At 46.2% G+C, this 25,928-nt stretch overlaps 1 protein-coding gene across 24 annotated transcripts in view; it reads right to left on the bottom strand.

The window, feature by feature from the left end:
• Hnf1b (HNF1 homeobox B) overlaps window positions 1-25,928 on the bottom strand; it is a 55,128-nt gene that overhangs the window by 25,004 nt on the left and 4,196 nt on the right. For 12 of the 24 annotated variants that reach the window (XM_087569995.1, NM_001308149.1, XM_087570011.1 and 9 more), the window contains exons 2-4: window positions 23,861-24,060; window positions 18,114-18,300; window positions 15,943-16,178 (exon numbers count right to left, since the gene is read on the bottom strand). In XM_087569995.1, the coding sequence (XP_087426121.1) occupies window positions 15,943-16,178; window positions 18,114-18,300; window positions 23,861-24,060 (623 nt within the window). Of the gene's footprint in view, window positions 1-15,942; window positions 16,179-18,113; window positions 18,379-23,860; window positions 24,061-25,928 lie in introns of all 24 variants that reach the window. The other 12 variants (NM_001308148.1, NM_013103.2, XM_087570000.1 and 9 more) reach the window with 1 other exon arrangement.

The following is a 25,928-nucleotide window of genomic DNA, read 5'->3' as shown; positions in this document are numbered from 1 at the left end:
GAAGCTTCTGATGACCCCTTGCTGCTTTCTGAGGGATCCCAAATACCTGTGACAGAATGGGGTCCTTACATCTATCTGCATCCTGCCGTATTTAAAATGAACCACCTCTCACCACAGTTCATGGGGTCACCTCAGATCTGATGGCTCTGCCATCGACTCTGTGCCTTGCCTATGTGGTTCCCTGTCCCCTCTACAGTTCTTTTCTCTACAGTACCTCTGGGAACAAGTTCTTCATTTACTCTGTTACTTAATGGTCCTGTCCTCAAGGCTTTGAAGGCTCTAGAGCAGTGGTTCTGACCCTTCCTAAAGCTGCAACCCTTTAATACCGTTCTTCACATTGTGGCGATCCCACAACCATAAAATTATTTTTGTTGCTACTTCATAACAGTAACTTTGCTATTGTTATGAATCAGAATATAAATATCTAATATGAAGGACATCTGATATTTGACCCCTGTGAAAAAGTCATTGGACCCCCAAAGGGGTCATGACCCACAGGTTGAGAACTGCGGCTCTAGAGATTTACATCAGGAGCCTCCCTGAGCTCCGATGCGTTTACTTTTCCTCTCAAAGGAAGAGATGCCTTAGTTATTGTTGCTAAAAGAGCATTTTGCGTATTTACAGGTTGAAGGAGGAAGACCACAGCCGCTTTGATCAAGGAACAAGCAGAAAGAGAAAGTATGGTCAGTTCTGTATTGAAGGTGTGAATTGCTCCGGGCCTGTTACCAGGGGATCGCTGGGAAGTCACACAGATTTCACAGTTGAGAAGCACTGGATGAATTCAGAAATTTGCACAAAGCCGAATAGGACCACACAGAATATAATAAACGGCCCTGTGCATGCACGCACGCCGCCTGAATATCAGCCAGCCGCCTCGATCCCTCAAGGGCTATAAGCCACATCTGTGCTCATCAGGAATCATAATTCCTTCTGGCTGCAGACAATCCTTTGTCCTGCATGTCTCAATAGTGACCTGTGACCTCCTGACACCTACATCCTTAGGCAAACTTCAGGACCCTTTCAGGCCCAACTGCCATGATTGTTATTGGACAGCATTTATGCTTTGAGCCACCCAACAACTGCAGACTCTGCTCATGTTTTGATGGAAAGCTTGCTCTTTCATAACGCATCACCGATGGTGCGATTCCCCCACCAGCCCTGTGTCTATTCTTATGCAACGTAGGTGACGTGTGTGTGTGTGTGTGTGTGTGTGTGTGTGTGTGTAGATGCATGTGCTGGTTTATATGAGACCAGCAGTGCCTCCTGTGTTCAAAGCCAACCCTGATTACCTTACAGGAGGACTCCAGAGAAGGTCCAGTATCTTACAAGTCTGTTTCAGGGGTTTCTACCTGTAGCTCATAGAGCTAACCGTAGCCCACCTCTCTAAGATACTCAAAAAACAGCAAAGACTTCAATTCTGGAAACCAGAAAAAGCATAAGTCCCTAGACATTTAACACACTCTCTCTCTCTCTCTCTCTCTCTCTCTCTCTCTCTCTCTCTCTCTCTCTCTCTCTTCCCATCTTCCCTTTAAGTCCATTATGATTCTGGATCAGTCAACTCTTTAGACTTTGGTCTTTTTTTTTTTTTTCTAAAGAACTTTAGAGACTTTCTGAGCTTTCCTACCTCTGGTGATAGAAGCTGGATTAATATAATAATGTTAAAAGAGGCAGTGGCTTTCCTGGGAGACAAAATGCTAGGTGAGGAGAAGAGCCATGCCAACCAGGAAATTGTGTCTGGAATTCCTCTCGTATAAGGAGAGAGGTGAGAGTGGGCACTCTTGGGTAATATGGGTTCTGCTTGTCCTTCACATGGCCTTTGGTACTGAAGCCTGGGGGCTCTCTTGACTGGGATCTGTAAGCTGAACCCCAAACCTGGTGGGATGCCTTCACCCCTGGCACTTCATTTTGAAGCCAGCTCCTATTCGTGATAATGGAGGAATGTTCCTCCAGTTAGTGGACCTATGCCAGCTCGAGTGAGCGCCCCAGCCACTGGCAGAGTAAACATTACTCAGCTGGCTAGGGCTCTGTCACACACATTCTTCCTCTGTGTTCCTAACCTCATGCAGAGCGCAGCCCAAACCCACTGGGTCTGAAAACTAGATATCTGAACTGGGGTAGAAGGGAGCATGAAAGGAGAAAGTTCTTCCAAACTGAAGCCATTGTGCCCATTAACCATGGGCAGACAGAACTGTTTCCGAAGAAGTCCCAACCTTGTACTGTGCCCGAAGTGGAGGGTGGGGGCATTAAACTAGTCTTGGTGGCCTAGCCATGTGTCCTCATAACCCCTCATCTCCCTCACCTAAACACCAGCCACTTTTATTGAGGACAGAGGCAAGAGAGACTACAGTCTGGTGAATTCCTCAGATACTCATTTATCATTGAAAGAATGTGAACAATTTCCTTCCCTAGCTTCAAACCGAGGACTCGAGAAATCAAAGCTTCCAAATGAATTGGCACAGCTGCCTCAGTTTCTCCATGGGAAGCAGGGGACTTTTGCCATTCTGCATACCGTTTCGCCCTAAGGATAAAGACCCATGTTTGCATGGGGTTTAGGAGATTGAAAGTCTGAAAGCCTAAGAAGAAAAAAAATTGATGTAAAATGAAAGCAATTTAAACACTAGGTGGGTCTCAGTTCTAGATCCTAAAGACCTCAGGTGGAAGCCACATTCATGGCAGGAGAGACACAGACAGGCCTGGGAGGACTGCAAACATTCTTGATTCAAGGGGTATAAAGCACTGAATGACACTTCAGGGAGGCCCACACACTGATTTCTTATAGAAATCAAAGTAAACAGGAGCAGCAGGGAAAAGAAGAGAGAGAGAGAGAGAGAGAGAGAGAGAGAGAGAGAGAGAGAGAGAGAGAGAGAGAGAGAGCAAGCAGTTGCAAAGAGGTGCTAGCATGCATGGTGCCTTCAGACATAACTTTTAGGCAAGGAGGAGGGCGGGACAGACACCCACAGCCTTCCTTTCAGAGTGTTGGTCTTAGTACTCTGTCCTCGTGTCCTTGCCAGAGAGCTGGTTTCTGCAAGCAAACATCAGGTGGTTTGTAAGATCACTTCAGCCTGGAGCCCAAGGCCATAGCCAAAAGAGCCTGGCATTGAAGAACCCTGGCAGGCCTCACCCAGATGAGTGTCTATACTGGTTTCCCAGTGGCCACAGGCCCATGTGACACACTGGACAGCAGAAGTTCTGAGGTGATTTAAAATGCCTCTTGCTGAGGGCCACCTAGCAAGTCTGACATTCTGCAGTTGACTCCCTTTTCTCTCCCCTACAATCCCCAAGTGGACTCCTGATATGGTAAGCCACTTTATCATGACCCACAGATAGTCTCAAATAATTTTATAGGTTTTCACCCGTGTTTCTTGGCTGCATTTATCATGAGAATATATGTATCTGAGGATATACACATCCTGAGGCAGGCTATAGTCCCCTCAGCAACTTCCTTTTACAGATTTATTTATTTTATGCATATAAGGGCTCTGTTTCCATGCACACCAAAGGAGGCAGTCAGGACCTCTGGAAGAGCAGTCCGTGCGCTTAACTACAGAACCATCTTTCCACTTCCTCCTCAGCAACTTTTACATGGAACAGGAACTACGTCAGGGACCCAAGGATTTGCAGAAGGAATCAATAAGAAAGAATGGTTAGACTGAGGGCTCCATGAGAAGCAACTGTGGGATATATATAGAGAGGTGAGGAGAAAGAGAGAGAGATTATTGACAGGTCTGAGCAATTTCATGTTGGGAGGCATCAGACAAGGGCATGGATGGGTATGGGGGATGCAGCAGGCTACTTTCTTCTGCACCTGAGATCTCATCCTGTGCAGAATAGTATGTATGTGTGTGTGTGTGTGTGTGTGTGTGTGTGTGTGTGTGTGTGGTGTGTATGTGTATGTGGTGTGTTTGTGTGTGGTGTACAAAGTGTGTGTGTGGTATGTATAGTGTGTGCAATGTGTGTGTATGTGTGGTATGTGTGGTGTGTGTGGTGTGTGTGTATGTGCTGTGTACGGTATGTGTGTGTGCTGTGTATGGTGTGTGTGATGTGTATATGTGTATGTGTGTGTGTGGTATGTGGTGTATGTGGTGTGTATGGTATGTGTATGTGCTGTGTATGGTGTGTGGTGTGTGTTTGTATGTGTGTGTATGTATGTGTATGGTATGTGTGTGTATGTGTGTGTGTATGTGTGTGTATGGTATGAATGTGTGTGTATATATGTGTGTGGTATGTATGTGTGCTGTGTATGGTGTGTGTGGTGTGTATATGTGTATGTGTGTGTATGGTGTATATGTGTGTGTGTATTTGTGTGGTGTGTGGTATGTGTATGTGCTGTGTATGGTATATGGTGTGTGGTGTGGGGTGTGTGATATGTGTGTGTGCTGTGTGTATGGTGTGTGTGTGTGTGTGTGTGGTGTGTGGTGTGTGGTGTGTGGTGTGTGTGGTATGTGTGTGTGCTGTGTGGTGTGTGTGTGTGTGTGTGTGTGTGTGTTTCATTCTCTAGTCTTGCTACCCAAGCTTAACATCTGATCCAGGGCTCTTTAGGACAAATGCTTTTATTAGTATAAGCTGACTGTTTATAAACTGAGGCTTGAGAGTGATGGCACATGCCCCATATCATCTTATTGCTCGGCAAGGAAGCCTCACTGCTCCTGTAGATGTCTAAGTTCATACTTAGCAAGCTAGAAGCCAGTTTGTAGTCCACCGGGTTGACTTTTGAGATAAGGAAAAGGATCTGTTTGTGGGCATTCACTGTGGCAACATGCCATGCTTTTTAAGAAAAAGAAACCAAGGTAAGGACCTAAGAAGGGTTAATGCTGGGTATGTCAGTCTAATGCCTGTGGGGGCAGACGGTGTCCTGATACAGTCTGGCTTCTGGGGTCTTGTCTTTTCTAAGAGGCTGCCTTTGCAGGCAGGGGTAATATGGCTGCAACAAAGGCTCTGGCGCTTTGCTGACAAGGAGAATGGTGATACTCCTAGTGGGCTGGGCGATGTGAGGAGGCTGTAAAGCCATCAGAGGACTGAGCCGCTGGGTGTCCACACAAAGTAAGGATCTATAAACAGACATCTGTATTGTGACTGAAGGGCTAATAAAGTTGCCTTAGAAAAGAGAGGGTCTTCCACTGTGACCTATTCATAAGCCATACGCCCACTGGGAGGGGATGCCCAGGGACAAGATCTTTTGAGGCCTGACAAGTATTAGAGCTGCCTCTCTATGGGGCCTGGTCAAACCCCAGCCTCTTTATCATTGCCACTGGGACAGTTCCATCAGCATCATCACCATCATCATCACTATCATCATCAGCATCATCATGACAAATCACCGCTGATCACCCAGCGAGCTTATGAGTAGATGCTCACTCCAGGGAGCCCTGGGTACCAGACACTGAGCCGTTGGCAGGAGGAACACCGAACACCGGGTGAGCGTTTGGGGAACACCATCAGAGATGCTCAGAGTCTGGCGGATTCTCTTCTGTCTCTTGGCAGCTCAGACACACGGAGAGTCTAGACCTCAGTCACTCAGTGGAAACTCGGAATGACTCAGTCTAACACTTTTCTTGTCCAAGGAGTATTGATTAGTAAGAGATCATAAAAGGCTCTAAAATGGTAGACCATGGTACTAACTAATACAACTAAACTAGGTGAATGGGCTAAATCAGTAGAAACAGAGCTAGGAGGACATTAGGGAGAAAGCCAAGTGGTGCTCTTGGAGAAGTTTCTGGGAGCATTTAATGTTGCCACTAGTTTATAAACTGTAAACTTGAGATAAGAGATGGGACACTGTTTCCAGATGAGAGAAGCTAGGCTTCAAATACTATTTATAGATGCCATAGAAAAATTAATGTTAAGCTCAGCTCTAAAATGGAATAACAAATCTACAATGCCTCAGAGCATTTAGGCCTTTAGCTTTTTTGTCATAACCAGACACATCATTTCATAATGAAGGAGAGTGGCTACCGCCATGCCAGGCCTAGCAGGAGAGACAGTGAAGAATCCAGCAGAGACTTGGATATAGCTCAATTCAGGGTTCTATCATTCTGAATACATGCGCAGTGAGCCAGGCGTCCAAAGGCCCTGCTTCACTATGGAAACAAGGCAGACCATTCTTGTTTTGTTTTTCTTTGACCGGAAGGGATGCAAGCTGTGAAGTAGAATTCTAGATAACAAAGAAGATAGACCGCACATCTCTGCTCCCACCTTAAAATACCTAGAGATCAACGAAGCACTTGCTTCTCACGCACTCTGCAAACTGCAGGCGTTGTTTGGAGAGTTTCTGTCCTTGCTGCTCAAGTACTCAATCAGGCTTCATGGCCACCATAGTCCAACAGGTGCTGAGCAAGAAGAGGCATTCTGCCACAGACAAGGTTCCAACGCAAGGGCATACAGATTGCCACTCAAAAGCCCCGGAAGTGTTAACCTCTGGCAGTTATAGGTGTCTTGTTTATACCCAGTATAAATCTGTTTATTGTGACGGGCCCCACCCAATCTGCCAATGTTGTAAAGCCCTAATGGTCCCTAATAAAGGTGGAAGGCTTCTAACAGCACAGAGTTCCTGAAACAGGGATGGAGTGAGGGAGAGAAAAAGAGAGAGGGAGGGAGATAGATGATGAGCTTAACAATAAAGTAGCACAATGACAAACCTCTCTCTGTACACGAGCGGCAGAGTTTGGGGCCTCAAGACTGGAAGCAACACACAGTCTCCAAGTAATGAAAGGTCAGAACCCTCAATTAGCTTAATGCTTTGTCCAAATGTTACCTCTGGGGTTCAGGGCTCCCCAACTTTAGCTGCCTCTCATTTTCTAGCTGAGTAGAGAACCACTAGAGCATTGTCAGTCCTTCAGAATACTCTCCTGTTCTGTCTGGCTGAGTGACAGGCAACTCCCGGTTGTGCATCCAGTGTCTTGGGACAGGTGTTGCAATGCTCTACATCCACATAACAACAATCTCGATCCTATAGATGTGTGTGGAGCCTACCATGCCCGTTTTTAATGAGCTCCCCAGATGACTCTGATGTGCTCTAGGAAGGAGATAGGAGAACCCCAGCTTTCGCCAGTGCTTCAGTTGCATGGTTCTGGTTGTCTCAAATGATGACCAAAGTTCATAGAAACGTCAAAGCCACGCCCTTAACAAGAACCCAATGAGACCTGCAGCCCTTCCTTGGGGAGCTCAGGAGCTCTGCAAGGGCAGTGAATTTTCCCTGCTCAGTCATAAGACGACCTGGAGTCTATGTTATCACCTCAAAGCCTTGTGACAACCCTATGTATGCAGTAGGACCCCCTACAGAGCTGATGAAGTAAAGGAACTTATTTGAGGACAGGATGCCAGGTGGTGACAGAACCTCCGTTTCGATGAACTATGTTTCGAGTATTACACCTTGCTTCTAGGCACGTCTAGCTCAGTGTGGTCTTAAGTGAGGGGAAGGGCTATCTGTAAGCAGCAAATCTCACAGCACCCCACATTACATAGATTCCTCTTGGAAAAGCAATTAAGTTCCCAAGCCCACCTCCAAGATGTGTCTCCAACATCCGGAGTATGCTGCTCTAGAAACTTAGCTCTTGATGTCCCCAGAGTTCTCGAAGGATTAAGTTTTCCCTGATGAGGCTGAAGCTAGTCTGAGGTGACCAGAGCTACCCACTGTGCTATGTTGAGGCTGCTGAGTCAGAGCACAGGGTAAGAGTACGGAGGTACTAAAGGGGAGTGCAGTGGCTTCTCAGGAATTTTGAGGCTTCCTGTGCTCACCCGCAGGCTAGAGTCCACCCTCCCTCTTTTGTGCACACTCTGCCTGAAGTTGGAGTCAGCTCCCTTTCTCAGAACAAAGGGCAGGAAGCCTCTCAGGTGCGCCTTCCATCGGGAAAGCATCCAACCTCCCTCTAATTGGGCAGCGTCCGTGGCCCAGTTATAGACAAGCAGTACATATTAGTGAGGAACTCACACCTACTTTCATTAAAGGAGAAAAATATGCTGCCAGGCACAGGAAACGTTAATCATCTGCTGCCCCTGACCTCCTGATGTATAGTCCTGAGCTTTAATCCCAACCTCAGTCCATGCATCCCAATAGCAGCTTCTCACTGTACTGAATGCCCGTGACGCTGGATACACCTTATAGGTGTCACTGAGCAGTCCTAGGGAAGATGAGAAACTGCTTCGCATCCACCGTGTGACCAGAAACCAGCCTGAGTCTACGGCAGACACCAAGATGAATATCTAGTTGGAAATACCCAAGTTCTCTGAAAATCAAGATTGAACAAGACTCCAACAGAGACAGGCACCGAAGGGGACCCCTTGCCATATAACAAACAACATCAACAAACAAACCCTCTTCCAAATAACACACAATACCAAATAACGATAGCTATCATTTATGAGAGCCGACCATGTCTGGGTGTTTTCCCTGTATACATAGGCATCACACCATTTCCTCCTTGAGCTTTTGTGCAAGTGGGTGTGTCCATTGTACACTGAGAAACTGAGGCTCAGATTCCAGAAGCTTGCCTAGGGTCACACAGAAATAAGTGACTACGGTGAGGCTGGAATTGAGGTCTCCTCCGTGACCCGTGGTTCTGTTGTAGAGAACTTTATAAAGACATATTAAGCAGGATTGTCAGCCAAGGGGAGGGTGGGAGACAGGGGGAGATTAGTTACTAATGGAGTTGCCCAGATGCTCACTACTGGTAGTGAGGCCCCTGAGCCATCCATCTCCTTTGCCAACACCGAAATACAGAAACTCAGGCTACCCCTCCTGCCCCTTGACCCCTAACCAGGGGTCATTTTGACACATACCCAGTAACAGACATGCACTTTAACATGGAGAAGCTTTAGAGTTAATTTTCAACTCATGGTGGTCACACTGGGCTCACCTGGAAAGTTTTAGTCACTACTGATGCCTGGCTTAACTCTCTAGAGAGTCTAACGTAATCAGGCTGGGCTGTATTTGCTGACCTAAGCAGCCTATTTTCATATAATGTGTGAATCAAGAATTATATGTGTGTATGTGTGTATGGACATTATATACATGTATATATACACATGTTAATTACATGTGTAAATCAGAAGTGTTGATGCCCCTGGAGCTGGGGTTACACAGCGGTCATGAGCTGCTTGACATGAGTGATGGGAATTGAATTCAAGTCTCACTCCTAATCACCGAGCCATCTCTTTAGCCCTGGTTTTTCTATTTTTAATTTTATATAGTTTGGAAAAAATCCAAAGGAAGATATGTCATGATACATGAAAATGCCATGAACTCAAATTTCAGAGGCCATAAATAAAGCTGTGTTGGGAGATAGCCACACACTCATGCATGCATAGTTGATGGCAGCATTTGTGTTATAGAGGCAGGCTTGAAAGGCTGTGGCTGAAACTGTATTGGTTGAAAAGCTCGAACTATTCCCTTTTTGGCTCTTTAGTGAAAATTTTACCTGACTCTGTTCTTTAGTACCTGTGAATAGCCCAGGATGATAATTAGGAGTAAATGCTTTATTGTAAAGATATGTTATATTATATTAATATACATTATAAATATTATATAAAATGTACACATATATGTTCATGTGTATGCACATTATATGTGTAGATATACACACATACATGCATACACATATGTGCACATACACACACAGGCATAACCACAGATACACTTGCATACACATACATATATACACATATGTGGGTGCACACACACACAAACACATTTGAGCATGCACACACACATTCACAGACACACAGGCACATATAAGATACACACTTCCATACACATACATACATGCACATACACAGGCAGGTGCATGCGAGCACGTGTATACACACACACACACACACACACACAGGTTTCCCTCCTTGCTTCCACATTTGTGTTTTTACTTCCTGTTGAGAAGTGGGTAGGTGGATAGGGTGAGCTCTTGTGCATCTATTAAGCAGGTGGCTTCAAAGGCCCTTTGCCCAGACCTCTGCTTCTCTCTGCCTCCCAATGCTTCATTCTCTCCAAGTTCCTGTTACTTCCTATCAAACATTCTACAAACAGATTCCAAGAGCACTTCTCCTGTAAGCTGCAGGCTGGACTCTATGCTTCCTGGCAGCCTCCTTCCTCTCCAAAAGTTACTGTGGTAGCAAGAAGTCCTCAGATCCTCTAAGGATCCTTCAGAGGGATTAGGCATAGCCAGCAGGCTGCCTCAGGTGATAGGAGTTTGTTATCAGCTGGGGGCCCTGTTGTGCTGAGGCCAGAGCCCACCAGACCTGCCCCCCCCACCCCCGTGTCTTTGTATTCAGACCAGGGTTGGCCCCTTAGGGGGCTGGGCAGCAGAATACCTTGAAGACTGGACCTCTTAATCTCATTAATATCCTGATTGTCTTCCCCAATCTAGTGGGAGTTGATGGGGTGGTACTCACAAGATAAAATGACCTCCAAATTCAGGAGATAAAATGACAGTCAGATTAAGTCCCCTGAGAAGCAGAACGTTGGAGCCGAGTCCACCTCTGAACCACTAGAGCAAGCCAGGATCCCGGGCAATTTTGTTTCTCCTCCTAAAGGACAATAGGACTGGCTCATTTACTCTGGGAACCCTTGCTGCTGAGATGAATATTTTTTACAGCTGCCCTCATAAACCCCTCCTCTTGTCTGCTGCCCAGGGAGGGGGTGGAGCTCCCAGAGGTGAGCTGAGGTGCCTACCCTGTCTCACAGGCCCCATTAAGTTGTTAAAGCTTTTAAGTGCCCCAGACAGGGCCCAATGCAAGGGCAGTTCAAATCCCCACACAGATAGGAATGGGCTTGGGAAAGAGAAGCCTCGGTTTCTTTCCACAGAATTCACCTTGCTCAGGGGCAGCAGCTGGGAGAGAAACAGTGAACTAGCTAGGTTCTGAGTCTTCTCCCTGCCTCAGCTCTGTCATTCAGATGAGAACAGCAGTATAGAAGGGGAGAGCTGTCTGTCTCTGTCTCTGTCTCTCTGTCTCTCTGTCTCTCTGTCTCTCTGTCTCTGCCTCTCTCTCTCTCTCTCTCTCTCTCTCTCTCTGTGTGTGTGTGTGTGTGTGTGTGTGTGTGTATTAGTATTAGTTCTCAAGTTTAAAAGTTGTGTCTGTATAGAATAAATAAGGACAGATGGACAGTGTATTGGAGGTCAAAACCTGTCCCACTGCTGACTAACTGCGAACTTGGGTAAATCACTCCACATTCTGACCATCTTTACTTTCCTTAGTTGACAGATAGGGGGAGGTGACAGCACCCATCCTAGGTCTTGGGAAAGGTTAAGTGAGATGAAGCACAGAGGTGACCAGTGCAGGGCCTGGCACCAGGAAAGTGAACATCCTAATTTCTCCTCTCCGGTCTGTGACCTGCTTCTGGCTCTGTTTGAGGTCTCCTCGGGTACAATATGCATTTTGTGCCATGGAGAAGTACACCTATACAGGCCATTTGTACCCGGGCCAGGAGTGAATCTGCTTTGTCTAAGCCGTGGGATTGGATTCCTGCAGCCATCGAGATGCTGAGGAAGAGGTAGGAGGCAGGGCTCTGTTTTCAAGTTCTGACACATGTCACGGAAGCCAAGTCTGCCGGGCTGGGAAAGGGAGGGATGAGTTCAAAGGCAGGGGAAGCAGCAGCCACAGAAACAACATGTCCTTTTAGGCTGTGGCCCAGAGGTCTAAAACTTATCCTGGGGAGGTGTCTTCTCCCTTCTGTGACTCACTGACTTTGCTGAAGAACGAGTCCCCATTTCCTTATGAAAAGATCATTTAAGAGTAAGGACATGTGTGGGAGAGCAAAGGCTGCTGGGAACCTCGTGTCCCTCCCTGCCTCCTTGGGGAGGCAGCCAGGTGACTTAGACTGGATCAAGGTGTACAAAGAGCAAGGCCACCCAGATCGGGCTGCAGATACCAGCCTTGGGCCAAGGCTAGCCCAGCTCCCATCCCCAGCTTCCTCCTCCTCTGAGGCAATCAATACAAGCACCAGTCTCCAACCTGCTCCTTTTTCTTGCCACAGCCCTGCCCTCTGACCTTTTGGGGGCCTTTTCCTTGATTCAGCTCCAGAATGGAGGTAAAGGCCATCACTCCGGGCCTGCTCAATGGCCCCAGAATGGGTTGTCATGGGGCCCTATAACCAGGGACAGCTCCTGCTGGCCAGAGCTGGAGCAGGGAGGGCAACAGATAAAGGCCTTCCAGTCTGAAGATAAATGGCCGCCTGCAGCCTTGCTACAGTAACTTTAGGCCCCCAAGAAGAAGAGACAAAGGGTGCCCCTGTGACACACACTGGAAAGATGAAGGCCCGTCAGCAGCAGCCAGGCTGGTTCAAAGCCCCGGCTTAATTGTCAATTAAGCATGCATAAGGGGAGACAAAGCCATGACAACCCTTGGCTGCATGCTGGTGTGTGATTGTAAGGGCAAAGAGGGGTAAGGCTGAAAACAGCTGATTCTGCTGAGTGTGTTTGTAGGATACCTTGTAACCGACTAGCCGCTGACAGGGGCAAAGTGCTTCTCCTGCCATCTCTATTGTGTAGGACATTCCAGGACCAGGGTCACATTGTGGTCATCGTGGGCAAGTGGGGCACAAGGAAGCATGGCTGGGAAGGAGAGGGCTTGCGTAGGAAAAGGAGGTACAACTCTGCAGGAAGAGGGCTCTGGGGAAGACTCTTCTCTTTGATGCTGCCAGAGCTCCCGGCTTAGGTGCTGGGGCTTGGAGACGGCACCGTGTAGAGCAGGGGCCTTAGATCTTGGGGTTGTGTCCCTACCCAGCTCAACCTTAGAGATTGCCAGTGTTAGGGGTAAAAGTGTCCTGTACAAGCGTGAGGACCGGCGTTCAGAGCTCCACACCTATGTAAATGCTGATCGGGGAAAGGGTTTGTCTGTGATTATGGCACAGCGGGAGATGGATGGATACGGGGATCCTCAGAGTTAAGAGAGCTACCCAGAGTAATCAAATCAGTGAGTTATGGGTTCAAGTAAGAGACTCTGGCCGATAAGTAAGGTAGGGAACCATCAAGAAAGACACTGGGCATCAAACTGCTACTTCTCTCCTAGCTTCCTTTGTATTGCATCCTTATTGGCTTGCAGCAATGTCTAACCCTGTGGCTTAGACACCACACACACACACACACACACACACACACACACACACACACAGGTACACATACATGTACATGGAGAGCAAGAGAGAATTAGCAAGACATAGTCAGACAGATAAACAGACAGACAGACAACCAGTGCTGATGCTGGTGTTGGTTCCAAGTTATCTATGTTTTTGGCATGGGACTGAGGAGGCCCCACTACAGAGTAGGTAGGGGAGGCTCTGTAGACCAAAGCCTTTTTTTTTTTTTTTTTTAGTTCTTTTTTTTTTTCAGAGCTGGGGCTCGAACCCAGGGCCTTGCGCTTGCTAGGCAAGCGCTCTACCACTGAGCTAAATCCCCAACCCCGCCCAAAGCCTTTCTTGAGCATGCCTGTCTGCCTAGACCTGGGCACAGTCCTAAGAGCCATCTTGGCAGCCTGAGAAGGGCAGGGTTCTAATTCCAGCACAGTGGTCACTTCTTTGTCGGTCCCAGGATGAGAACGCATCTCATCTCACTGCTGTTAGGATTAATGTTGAAGCGTGTGGAATTAAAAAGAAAACAGTTTTTGTTTTGTTTTGTTTTTGTGGCTGTCCTTGGTCCCATTGGCTCCAGTTATCCTTTTCAGTTACTGAGGGGAATGGGGTGGATTTCACTGGGGTTTGTTGGGAAAGGTGGCATTTATAAGGTCCACCCCTTTAATCATTGCATGCACTCAACATCCATTTGATAGATAAGAAACTCAGAATTTATGTGAATTAGTCACACTCATCACATATCTACTTAGAACTGAGGTTCAAAAGTATGTCCAGAGAATCCAGTCTCTGGGTATGAGTCCCCTGATAGACTTTGAGTAGAAAGGAAGGTCTAAAAAGCTACTAAAAACATCCAGCGTACCTCAAGGATCCTCCCGAGACAGCTGTAGGAGCTTTCTCTCCCTAGAAAAGCCCATGGTGCTCCCAGAGATGACCTTGATGCCTGCTGGTTCTGGAGGCTCCCTACAGAATACAAATCCTGGGGATGCAGGGGCTATGTGTCCCAGCATTTTCCTTTTCCTTCTTCACATTCTGGCTAGGCACACGCTCCACCACTGAGCTACATCGCAATTCATGTCGCCAGGACTTGGTTTTGCATTTAACGTGTGTTTGTTTTGCAAGAATCAGCAGACCGGATGTCTAATCACCATCATGTGAGTGTCAGCAAATTATCTCTACCTGGGTTTCAGCTTCTTTCTTTGAAGGCCTTCTGGGGTCTATCCTTTTTTATTTTAATTTTATAAAGATCCAGAGTTTCAGAGCAGCACAGAGATCCGATTTTCAGTGGACCATACTCTTCTCAGACTGTCTCTGGCCCTGTCCCTGCCTCTGCTCTGTTTCTAACACCTGGCCCTGCCACCTTAGTTCTTTGGCTCCCCAGCCAGGGCATGGAGAACCTAAACTAGCGACCCTGCAGTGACCTCAGCACAACCCCAGCTTGTCAGAAATCCGCTGGCCCTTTGTTTGGCTTGCGGGCTCCCTGACTTTGGTGTGGAGATCACAGGTCCCAGCACAATGACCATTGTCTTCTCAACAATGCTCCTTGCCCTAACCACGCCCCCACAGCTTCCAGATTCAGCTCCATGGATCACCATAGTGGGCAAATTCTCCAGCCCTGCTCAGTACCAGCCATAGGCCATCCACCACCTATCTGCTGAACCTTCCTTTGTATCACTGTAAGGGGGTTAAGTGACTCTTCAGTCAGGCCAACACTTTCTCTCCTCACTACCCTCAGCTTCTTTGCCTTTTTTATGAATAAGCCAATTTTCTTCTGGAGTGTCTGAGCCCTCCCTTACTCTCAGAGCACGTCTCAGAGAAACCCTAGCCTGGTGTCATGCTTCATGCTGATCAATTTCAGGTCTCAAAAACCATACCTGCTATGAGTCGCAGGCCTGGAACAAATGCCTGCATATTGCCCAACTGCTGGCTCGGACCCTGTCCTGATGTCTTGGATAACCCAACATGTGGGTCATCTTGCAGCTCTTGGGCCTTTCTCACCAAAAAGGTAACTCTCAGGGGAGGGGAGGAAGGGACCTCGGAGGACTGTAGATGACAGCAATGAATGGCTGGCTTTCTTTTCTCAAGCTTTCCTCCAGAAAGCTGGGTTGGGTTTGGTATACAGAGGTTTCAAACAAGCATGGGTACCAAAAATCTCATTTCTGGTGAGCCAGTTTTCTAAGGAGAATTAAGACCTAGGAGAAGACATGACTGGCACAGTGCTTAGCACATAGGGGTCCTTTTTCATGTGAGGATATAGGCATCCATCTTGACATATTCAAACCCCATCACAGAGACATTCTGATCCAGGCCAACATGCTACAAACTCTTTAGCCAACTCATCACAGACAATCTCAGATGATGGACCCCATCTTAACCCTGGCTTAGCACAGCCGAGGTTACCACCCAAGTGGCCTTTCCCTAACAACCATTTGACTCCTGCTGAAACTGGAGAGTGGCGGGTAGGATATGGTCCGACACACCGAGGGGTCATAGTGACCGGTGATACATCACTGTGATCTCCCTGCCTGCAGCTTAGACCTGGCATCCCCCAAAAGGCAGCCTTCTGAGGAGATAATCAGTGTGGCTGAATCAGCAGCCACACAGAGAGAAGGAAGAGAGAGAAGAAAAGGGCAAAGGGCTCCTTTGAGGTCCAAGCAGCTGAGCAAGGGATGGGAAGAAACCTGACCAGAGGCACACACTCTTTCATGAGCTCATTCTGGCAACGGGAAGAAACCATGTCTGTCACCATCCCAAGGCGTTCACTCCTCTGAAGCACCATGAACAGCCAGCCAGACTGGAGACTGGCGTGAAGCACCATGGTAAACAGTGAGACTGGTGAGGACAGCGGCAGCCAGTTCTGAGGCAGTGAGAGCCTGACCTCTACTTACCTGACAACTTGTTGGGTGGAGAGGAGCTTGGCTGGTGGTGAGGGGAGCCATGGGTGAGCAGGGGGTTCAAGTTGTGCGTCTGGTTGGAGCTATAGGCATCCATGGCCAGCTTCTGTCTGAATGCCTCTTCCTTCCGGCGGTTTGCAAACCAGTTGTAGACACGGACCTCCGTGACCAAGTTGGAGCCTAGGCCATGGGCTTTGGAGGGGGAGACCCCTCGTTGCAAACATTCTGCCCTACAAAGGACGGAGAGGAGAGACGGTGAATGAGGGTGGCTGGGGATTGTGTGTGTTAGGCCCCAAACGAAAAATCTAAGGGGCTGAAGGTCAGTTGGGGTGGGGGAAAAGCCTGTCCAGATAAAGGATCATCCTCACAGTATTTGAGAAGGCTCAGCAGAAGCTATAGTGCAGGCCCTGAGCAAGCCGTGTTGCCTCAAAGGCAGAGCACAGGCCCCTATGTGGCGCCTATTAAAGGAGGGCAAACCAAGGATGGGCAATTTCAAGACAGTCCCGTGATTGGCCTCTTGGCGCCTCCTTTGCTGCTTCATGAAAGGCAGAGTCCTTTGCTGGCTCTGTCTGAGTCTCTTCCAGGCACTGTGAGAGACATCTGGGGCTGGAGAGATGGCTCAGCCATTGAGATGGCTCACAACCAAAAATATAAGAGAGACATCTGGACTTTGGGGGGTTGCACCCTAAAAGGGTGCAGGGAATCCAGATCCCATATTCTTGCTCTGAGGCCAAGAACTAGCAAAGAGGAACCGGGTGTTAAGAAGGGGAGGGGTGGGGTTGGGGATTTGGCTCAGTGGTAGAGCGCTTGCCTAGCAAGCGCAAGGCCCTGGGTTCGGTCCCCAGCTCCGAAGGAAAAAAAAAAAAAAAAAAAGAAGGGTAGGGGTGTCTCTGGTTCTAAGCACCAGTGAAATCCCCAGACCACCAGGACCCCTGTTCTTGGACACACCACTTGCTGGTGAAGGCTTGCAGCCTGAAGACCTGGTGCCAAACCTGGCCTGTTTCCCCACCTGGCCTTCCTGACTTTATATTTTCACTGCCAAAGCTGCTGGACTTGGAGACTTAGCAAGGACTCCACAGGCTTCCCCTATAGCAAGGAGTAAATGTTTTTTGGAGAATCCATATAAGAATGAAAAAAAAATATGGAAAAAGAATACAGCCAAAGGATTCTCCAAGGACTTCCAGTGTTTGCATATATATATATATATATATATATATATATATATATATATATATATATATATATATATATATATGATACAAAAAGGAGTCTGTTGAGTCAGTGTGCACAGAGCGGACCAAACAGATCCAACCAAGTCTTACTCGCCTGCCAAATTTCCTTGATTGCTTGCTTGAGACAGAGTCTCATGCTGCTGTAGCCCAGATGGCCTCAAATCCTTGATCCTCCCCCTCCCTCTGCCTCCTGAGTGCTGGGATCACAGGTATGTTCCGGTGTGCCAAGCTTTCTTATAAAACCTGTGCCAGGTCCCAGATTCTTTCTGGTCTCATGGGGTTACAATTAGTGGAGGCCAGAGTTAAGGAACAGTTTAGTGTTGCCTCTGTGGAGTGGAAACATCTCTCCAGCATCATGTTTTATGTCAGAAGTTCTAGAGTGTCTTGCTTAAAATAAGCACTCACAGGAATAATAATTTAGCATTTCACAAAGGGGAGATTCCATGATTGAAAAAGTCAGTGCTAAGCAGGCTTCTTAAATGCAGGTTTTTTCGGTCTTTTTCTTCTTTTGAACATTATTTTATTTGTGTGTGTGTGTGTGTGTGTGTGTGTGTGTGTGTGTGTGTGTGTGTGTGTTGTAGCAAATATACTGAGTTTTGAGGACAACTCTCGAGACTTGGTTCTCTCTCTCTATCATGTAGATTCTAGGGATCAAACCCAGGCAGTCAGGCTTGGCAGCAAGTGCCTTAGCCCTCTAAATCACCTTGCCCATTTTCCTCAGAGGTTTTACAATACTAAAATATGCTCTGACTCCTGAAGCACTCTCATGACGTGTCTCAAACCTATTTATTAGTAAATTAAATTGGGGTTCTGTAGAATACACTTTGGGAGGCCCTGATTTAGTCGCACTTAGCTGGGTAATGAATATTTCAACATCTCAGGACCAAGGGGCTGAACCTTTGCCCTCCTGCTCCAGGGGGCTCCTGGCATTACCTGTTACACTCCTCCACTAAGGCCTCCCTCTCTTCCTTGCTGGGATTCTTTTGCCGGTCGTAGGCCTGGTACAAAATTTGCTGGGATGCGGGCCCCCATTTGAACCGGTTGCGGCGCATCTTCTTGTTGGTGGGCTCAGAGCAGGCGTCCTCCGACTGCCCAGGGCCCTGGTTCTGTTGACTGAACTCTGGAAAGAGAAATAGCAGCTGATCCTGACTGCTTTTGTCTGTCATGTTTCCAGAGCTCTGGACTGTCTGGTTGAACTCTGAAAAGAGAAAGGAGTAGACTTGGTAGAGCCTGTAGCCTTCACTCTATAGACAGACAGGCAGACAGACAGACACACTAGACAGAGACAGACAGCCACTAGACAGACAGACAGGTGGACCAATGGACAAAGACGCCTTAATTCTTCTCCCTTAAGTTTTACAGTTCACCCCAGTTTTATGTGGGGATACAGAGGGGGACACCTTACAACAGGCCCCTCCCTGCTCATCTTGTGTCCCTCAGCAAAGCCACCCTCTCCTTTCTTGGACAAATGTCACCATGTCAATGTTTTGAGAAAATTAATTATTTTCCTTTGTTTTGGCGACCTTCTGACATTGAAGTAACACTCTGAATCCAAAATGCTTGTTGCTATCTATCTATCTATCTATCTATCTATCTATCTATCTATCTATTTAGAGACGGGGTTTCCTGTGTGTCCCTGGCTGTCCAGGAACTTGCTCTGTAGACCTGGTTGGCCTAGAACTCAAAGTTCCACCTGTCTCTGCCTCCTGAGTATTGGGATTAAAGTCATGAGCCACCATCCCCTGGATCTGAATGCTTGTATTTTGATGACAGGGGGATGAGTGCAGTCAAGTCTCAGGCCAGGGGAAAATTGTTCAAAGGTACAACTCAGACTTATCTACCATATTCAGAGGCACGTGTGGGCCTTTCTGCCCTCCACTCTTCATCTACTCTGGGTACCTGCATTCTAATGTTAGGTTCTTTGAAAACCATGAAACTCCAAACCTTTAAAATCATGCCTTGAAATAAATCTACCTACATCTTTGAATTTGAAAGAGAAGATGCTCCTTAGACTTCTAGTATAGTGTGTGTGATACATGTGTCATGTGTGTGCACGTGTGCATATGTGTGTGTGTATACGCATATGTGTGTGAGGTGTCTTTGTCTCTATGTATGGTATATATGTGATATGCTTGTCGTGTATGTACGTGTGTGTGTGTGTTGTGTGAGGTGTCTGTGTGTGATATATATGAGGTATGTGTGTCATGTATATGGGATATGTTTGTCATGTCTGTCTGTGTGAGTGTGTGTGGTATATATATGATATGTGTGTTATGTATGTGCATTTGTGTGTGTGTGTGTGTGTGTGTGTGTGTGTGTGTGGTGTGTCCCAGGGGCCCTTTTATGAGGGAGTTGGCTATGATCTGCCTACACAATTTGAAAGATGGCAAGTACAAAGTCCAAAACAGAAGACCTCTGCAGGAATGACAGGGAAGGAGCTGGAGAAAGGCAGAAGGACAAACCTATCTGTCAGACTCAGGCAGAACTATCTTCAAGTCACTTTCATCGAACGAATGAAAGGCAGAAGCCTGGCCCAGTGGCAGCATGTTGACTCGTGTGGTTGGACTGAGGTTTGATATCCACTTTAAGAAGGGAGCTATGGGGGCTGGGGATTTAGCTCAGTGGTAGAGCGCTTACCTAGGAAGCGCAAGGCCCTGGGTTCAGTCCCCAGCTCCAAAAAAAAGAACCAAAAAAAAAAAAGAAGGGAGCTATGTGCCTAGGAAGTGCAAGGCCCTGGGTTCGGCCCCCAGCTCCGAAAAAAAAGAAGAAGAAGGGAGCTATGTTGTTTTCTTCCCTGTGTCTGCACAGAGCAGGGTTCGTGGGGGTGCAGGACACATAAATTCATTTCCTAGTCCCTACTGCCCTTGTTCTGGACCTTGGTGTTCTCCTTTCTCTGTCCTATTGTTCTCAGTGTCCAGTCACAACCTCCAGAGCGCTACAGGAATGCCTCTGGACATGACGTAAATTTAAAATGCTATCTGGGACAACTGGATCACAGAGTCTCACTACTTAATGTTTGAACCACAACCACAAACCCTTCCTGGTGTCTCCGGTCTGTATTCCTGGGATTTTATGACCTGTCTTGGGCTCTCTTTCTATTTTGGCCCATTAGAAGAAAATGGTGGCTTCCCGAACTTAGATCCCAGTAGTGGTCATGGTTGGCTTTTTTTAACCAGTGGCCAATGGCCAAATCAGAAACATCTCCCAGGTGGATAAATGGCAGCTGTCACTGGAGCCTTGATTTGGATGTCCTCAGGCCACCTGTGCATGGTAGCCCATGCTGTTTTTAGAAATCTGAAATGGTCTCTGCTAAATGTAAAAGCAGACTGTCACCAGCTTTCGTGAGACAATGTGGGCAAAATAACTCCTCCCACAGTCAGATAACTCCTCCCATAGTCTAACTTCTCCCACATTCAGTTAACTCCTCCCGCAGTCAGATAACCCCTCCCACAGTCAAATAACCCCTCCCACAGCCAGATAACTCCTCCTACAGTCAGATAACTCCTCCCATAGTCTAACTTCTCCCACAGTCAAATGACTCCTCCCACAGTCAGATTTTTTTTCCAGGTGTTTTCTTCACCCTTTATATTGCTTGGTCTTTACAGCAACTCTTTAAGTGCTGTTACTTGAGGGTGAAGGTGGAGACAGAAGTCCCTTGTTCAGTGGGGAGGGGACTATTTAATATCTCCTCCTCTTCCTCCTCTTCTCCCGCCTCCTCCTCCTTCTCCTCTTCCCCCCATGGGCCCTGCAGAGCCTATAGCCCTAAAGGACCTGGCCCAGCCACACCCAGTGTTTGAAGAACGAGACTCCCACAGGCCCTCCAGCTACCACCGATTTTCCTCCACTTGCTTTCAAAGTAAAGGGAACAGAAAATGTTTGATGCCCATAAGAATGACATTGGAACGTTTGCTTCAGTAGCCTTATCCAGGGCTCAGGAGCTAGTCAGGAAAGTTCTATGTGTACAGACAAGCCCTTGAAGAATACTATTTATTAGTTTGGTTTGTTTTTTTTTTTCATGAAACTTTTGTGTATAATTTTATTTTTCATATTCTTCTATTTCCACTCAATTCGTTCATTTGGTCTTTCTTTTATTTATCTCCTCTCTTTCCCCCCCTTTGGTCCCATGCTAGTGTGTCTTTTCTTTATCCTTTAAGACTTGCTACAAATGGGGTTGGGGATTTAGCTCAGTGGTAGAGCACTTGCCTAGCAAGCCCAAGGCCCTGGGTTCAGTCCCCAGCTCTGGGAAAAAAAAAAAAAAGTCTTGCTACAAATGCTACCTCCTCCAATAAGTCCTCCAGGATTTCTCCAGGTTCTATAGCAGCTGCCCTGTTGCCCGCTGCATGCCTTTTAGAGGGCTTGGAAAGCTGCTCTCACGAATTACTCGGGTTTCTCCATTCCTTCAGGAGAGTGTGAGTCTGCATCCCCCCACAGACTAGCATAGTGCTTGGGGTACCACGGCAGGTGCATGTCTGATAATTACAGGAGGAGGAATAGGCCCTTAAGTTCTGTCTCCTGTAAACTATAAGCCAGTAACAACTAATAATAACACTGAACAAAAATGTCCCTTGTAGCCTGCCATCCACTTGGTCAATTATCCCTTCTTGAGCACCCTGAGGCTCTGGGACTTGCGTCTGATTAGACCAGTGTCTTCTGTGTCTCCCTGTCTGTCCTGGGGTTGCTGAGTGAGTATCATTCTGACTGCTAAGCCGCTTCTCCCTCAGTGCTCTGGCCTTTGCAGACTGTGGCTCCTGAGGATGTTTTTAGGTTTTGCAGGAACTGTAGAGATGCCTCATGTCAGGAGGTCAGTTCCTTGAATATGACCACCATGAAGCGGAGCCAGCCCAGACTTTAAGGGTTGCTCCTCTACACAGCAAAGAGCTCCACGGAGTCTTCTACTCTGCCCATACAATGTTCCAAGTCAAGGGTTAACCTCAGCCAGAGACAAGTGCCCCAAACCTTTCCTTCCATGGATGGCCTTTCTGACCACAGGCACAACAAACTCAGACACAGTCATTTTGAAGCAGTGTGTAGAAAAAAAAAATCCAAGAGCAATTTTAAAGTGACTGACCATCCAGAAAGAAAGATTCCTACCCAGAAAATGCAGAAAATGATGGGAATGAACATGCTGGCAAAAACACAGAGGCTCACAGCAGAGGGGAGAGAGAGAGAGAGAGAGAGAGAGAGAGAGAGAGAGAGAGAGAGAGAGAGAGAGAGAGAGAATAGTTGGGGATGTTGGCAGCTAAAACAGTTCTAAAGAATGGGCTGGAACCAAAGAGTTCAAGTTTAATGGCAAGGTAGAATATCCCCAAATAAAAACAGCTCGAGGTTCAAACTCCCCTCAGTGTAAAGACCCAAGTTTCTCAGAATTCTTGGGTAGAAGGAATCTTGGGACAGAAAGAAGACTTTGGGTTAAGAACTGAAACTATAAACTGAGTATAGAGGTGCAGGCCTTTAATCTCAGCACTTGGGAGGCAGATGGATCTCTGAGTTCAAAGCTAGCCTGGTCTACAGAGCAAGTTCCAGGAGAGCCAAGGCTACACAGGGAGATTCTGTCTCAAAAACCAAAACCAAAACCAAACCAAAACAAAACAAAAACTAAAGAAAGAACCCTAAAACTGCAACGTCAACAATGACACACACACAAAATCCAAACAAATAACCCTGAAGTGATGAGAATTGAGTCAGCATACCACACCAGTCACTTCGAATCAGGTAGCCCCATAAACATTATTGTGGGTATAACAGAGGGCATTCTAAGGGCTTCTGAGTTTTACATGGTAGTAGCATTTCAAAGGTAACCTGGTAAATTTAGACGTTGTATGAAAAGTGTGTGGAATAACATGTATACAACACATACAGTATAGGGAGATGGGTCATGTGGGTTGTGTAGGCAACTTGATGCAAAATAGTTCAGAATCCCTTGTTTCCCTGTAATGATTTCTTTTAAACTAAAAACATTTCATTGAAATTATGTACAAAACAAAACAACAACCAAATCCAATTGGTCAGAGTTCTAAGTGCACTTTAACTGTATCCTGCCTCAAACAGAAAGGGTGTCTTCACTAGATGGAGTCATTCTCAGCTGAGCCCAAATTCTAATCTTGGTAAACGGGAGTGATTGCTTTAAATTGCTTCTGAACTCAGTGTCCCACCCCTGCCACCACCCCACCACCATTTCCAAGGAACAGGGTCAGGTTCTGATGATCTTAGCTACCTATACTTTAGCTAAGTATAAATTTAACTATTTATAAGGGGACGGACACCTTAGCTATTTATACTTTTTCCAGAGGGGAAGAAAATTTCAGTAGTGACCATCTATCTATATTGTTGACCATCAGGTAATCTCTTCTTTGGAAACTCAAGACTGTCTTCATATGTCAACCAGAGACAATGAAAGGAGTGGGAAGAAGGACTTAAAACATTCAGAGTACACTGCACACACTGAAGGCCTTTTCAGTGTTGTTAGCAGTTTTGTAGCAGAGGGGCTGTGTGAGAGAGAAATGATACAAGATAACCCACCGTGTAGTAACTATAAGGCTAAATCTACTTGTCAACTTCTTAGAATTGCCAACTACTTTAACAGGCCTTCTTGATGGAGGGGAAACTAAGGCATCCCATGAGGTAGGAGTGAAGGCAAAAGTCCCTGTTGGTTGAAGCAGAGGCAAGGTTAAAACACTTACGTCGGAGGATCTCCCGTTGCTTTCTGACGTACCAGGTGTACAGGGCAGCTCGCTTCTGGGTCTTCATGGGGGTGCCCTTGTTGAGGTGTTGAGAAAGGTGGGATTGGTTCAGGCCTGTGACATCAACCACCTCCCTCTGGGGGATGTTGTGCTGTTGCATGTATCCCTTGATCATTTTGGCGGCCCTCCATGGGTCCTCACTAGACAGAGAAACAGAGCATTAGGATGCTGATGAGTGCCAGATGCCCAAGGGAAAGTATTCACCTGCTAGGAGCAAACTCATTTCCCCATACTGTCAGAACTGCAGCCTTGAGAGAGGTAGAGGGTAAAAGCAAACTGAGAGCAGTAGGTACCTCCCGCCTTGTGGTGCAAGACTTAGCTTTTCCTTCTGACGTAGGCTCATCCCTACTCCCCATACCCCATCCCCTAAGCTGTGGAAGAAAATGCTTGTGCTTTGTTCTGCTCTCTCTTGGATGTCAAGAGACGTAAAGACAAGAGTCCCACGGGAGAGTGGAGATGCCTGGAGCCCAAGCTAGCTAAGATGACCCTACATGGAGCCAAATCAGTTTTAAAGGTTTTAAAAGTTTTAGTCGAAACCTCTCCAACATTATTATCCTTCTGATGAGGTCCAGTCTGTTAAAACAGGGGTAGGTCTGTGTGCACACCTCCTGGGACACAAGCAACAGTCTTCTAAAGACTGCCTATATATTAAACAAAATTATTTTTGTTTGATGTGTCTAGAAACCTCCAGCAATCAAACTGAAATATTTCATAAGCACTTGTATAGTTGTGATCCCTTTTGTAGTCGAATAATACATTGGTTTTGGAGTTTTAGAAAAGTGTTCTCAAATATGCTCTCTCTGAGTTGAACAGGACACTTGCAAAGCGGTATGCTTTTTTTTTTTTTTTTAAATTATCCACAACCCCACCTCCGAAATAAAACCCATCAAGGAAAAGTAATTTCAGTATTGGGAGGGAGACATTAATGATCCCAAATACTCTGTTTGCCTGTATGATTGCATCTCTTTGATATAGAAAGGCCACCTGGGAGGCAGCAGTTCTCCTGGATTTCAAGTTTGGACTAAGAATCAACATGCTTCTTATTTCTCACAAATACAGGCACAGCTTGCACTATAAACAAGACACGAGGGTATCTCCTAGGCTTTTTTTTTAAACAATGTTTTTAACTTCACTGTTACTTTTTCTTGCTTGTTAAACAGGTGACTTAGAATGAGATCTGTCATTTTAATTAAGAGACAAAGAAAGCCTCAGAGTCAAAAGAGACTAAGTCTCATAATGCACAGCAGAGATCAAAAGAATTAAAGGAACATTACAAATGTATATGATTAATTTAATACAGCTATAGAAACAATTCTTCACTACATGTTGATATAATATATATATAATATATATGTAATATATTACCTTAACGAAACATCAAAAAGCAAAGAGAAAATTGGGTTCAGATGAAATAAAAATTGGTATTAAAGCTGAGACCAAATTAGATACAGTGGTAAAACAATTATTTTTCAATGGTGCCTGAAAAATCAATTAGTTTGTTTAGCGTGTTTAAAATCTCCAGCAATCAAGGGAGATATTTTAAAGGAATTTGAATTGTGACAATTTCAGAAAGCCTGGGCTATGGAATTTGCGAGAAAGCCAGGCTTTGAATGAGATGTTTTTGAGAATTGTAAACGTTCACATTAGTTATACATAAATTAACGAATTTCTCAAGCATTTATAAAGGCCCAGAAAGTAAAATGACACAATGAAATAGTAAAAACAAAAGCAGAAGAAATGTCAGACCTGGAGAATTCACACTGAGCAGGAGAAAAACACGGCAATCAACATTTTAGACATAACCACGTAAATACCAGCGATCGTCTAAAAGCACATTGTTGGTTAACATTCCCATAGATATTTTTAGGGTGGAAAAAAAACATTTCTAACAGATATGAACGCTAGCTTCAAAAGTTAGAGAAAACAGTATTTGGGTTTTAAAAATTAATACTGTATCGCTTTAACAGATCATTTGGCCATTTTCCCTTTGTTTAGCGTCTTTACCAGT

This window comes from Rattus norvegicus, chromosome 10 (genome assembly GCF_021556685.1).
Source record: "Rattus norvegicus strain SHRSP/BbbUtx chromosome 10, alternate assembly SHRSP_T2T, whole genome shotgun sequence".
Lineage (NCBI taxonomy): Eukaryota > Metazoa > Chordata > Mammalia > Rodentia > Muridae > Rattus > Rattus norvegicus.
The sequence above is the reverse complement of the archived record's forward strand: the minus strand, read 5'-3'. Positions and strand labels throughout refer to the sequence as shown.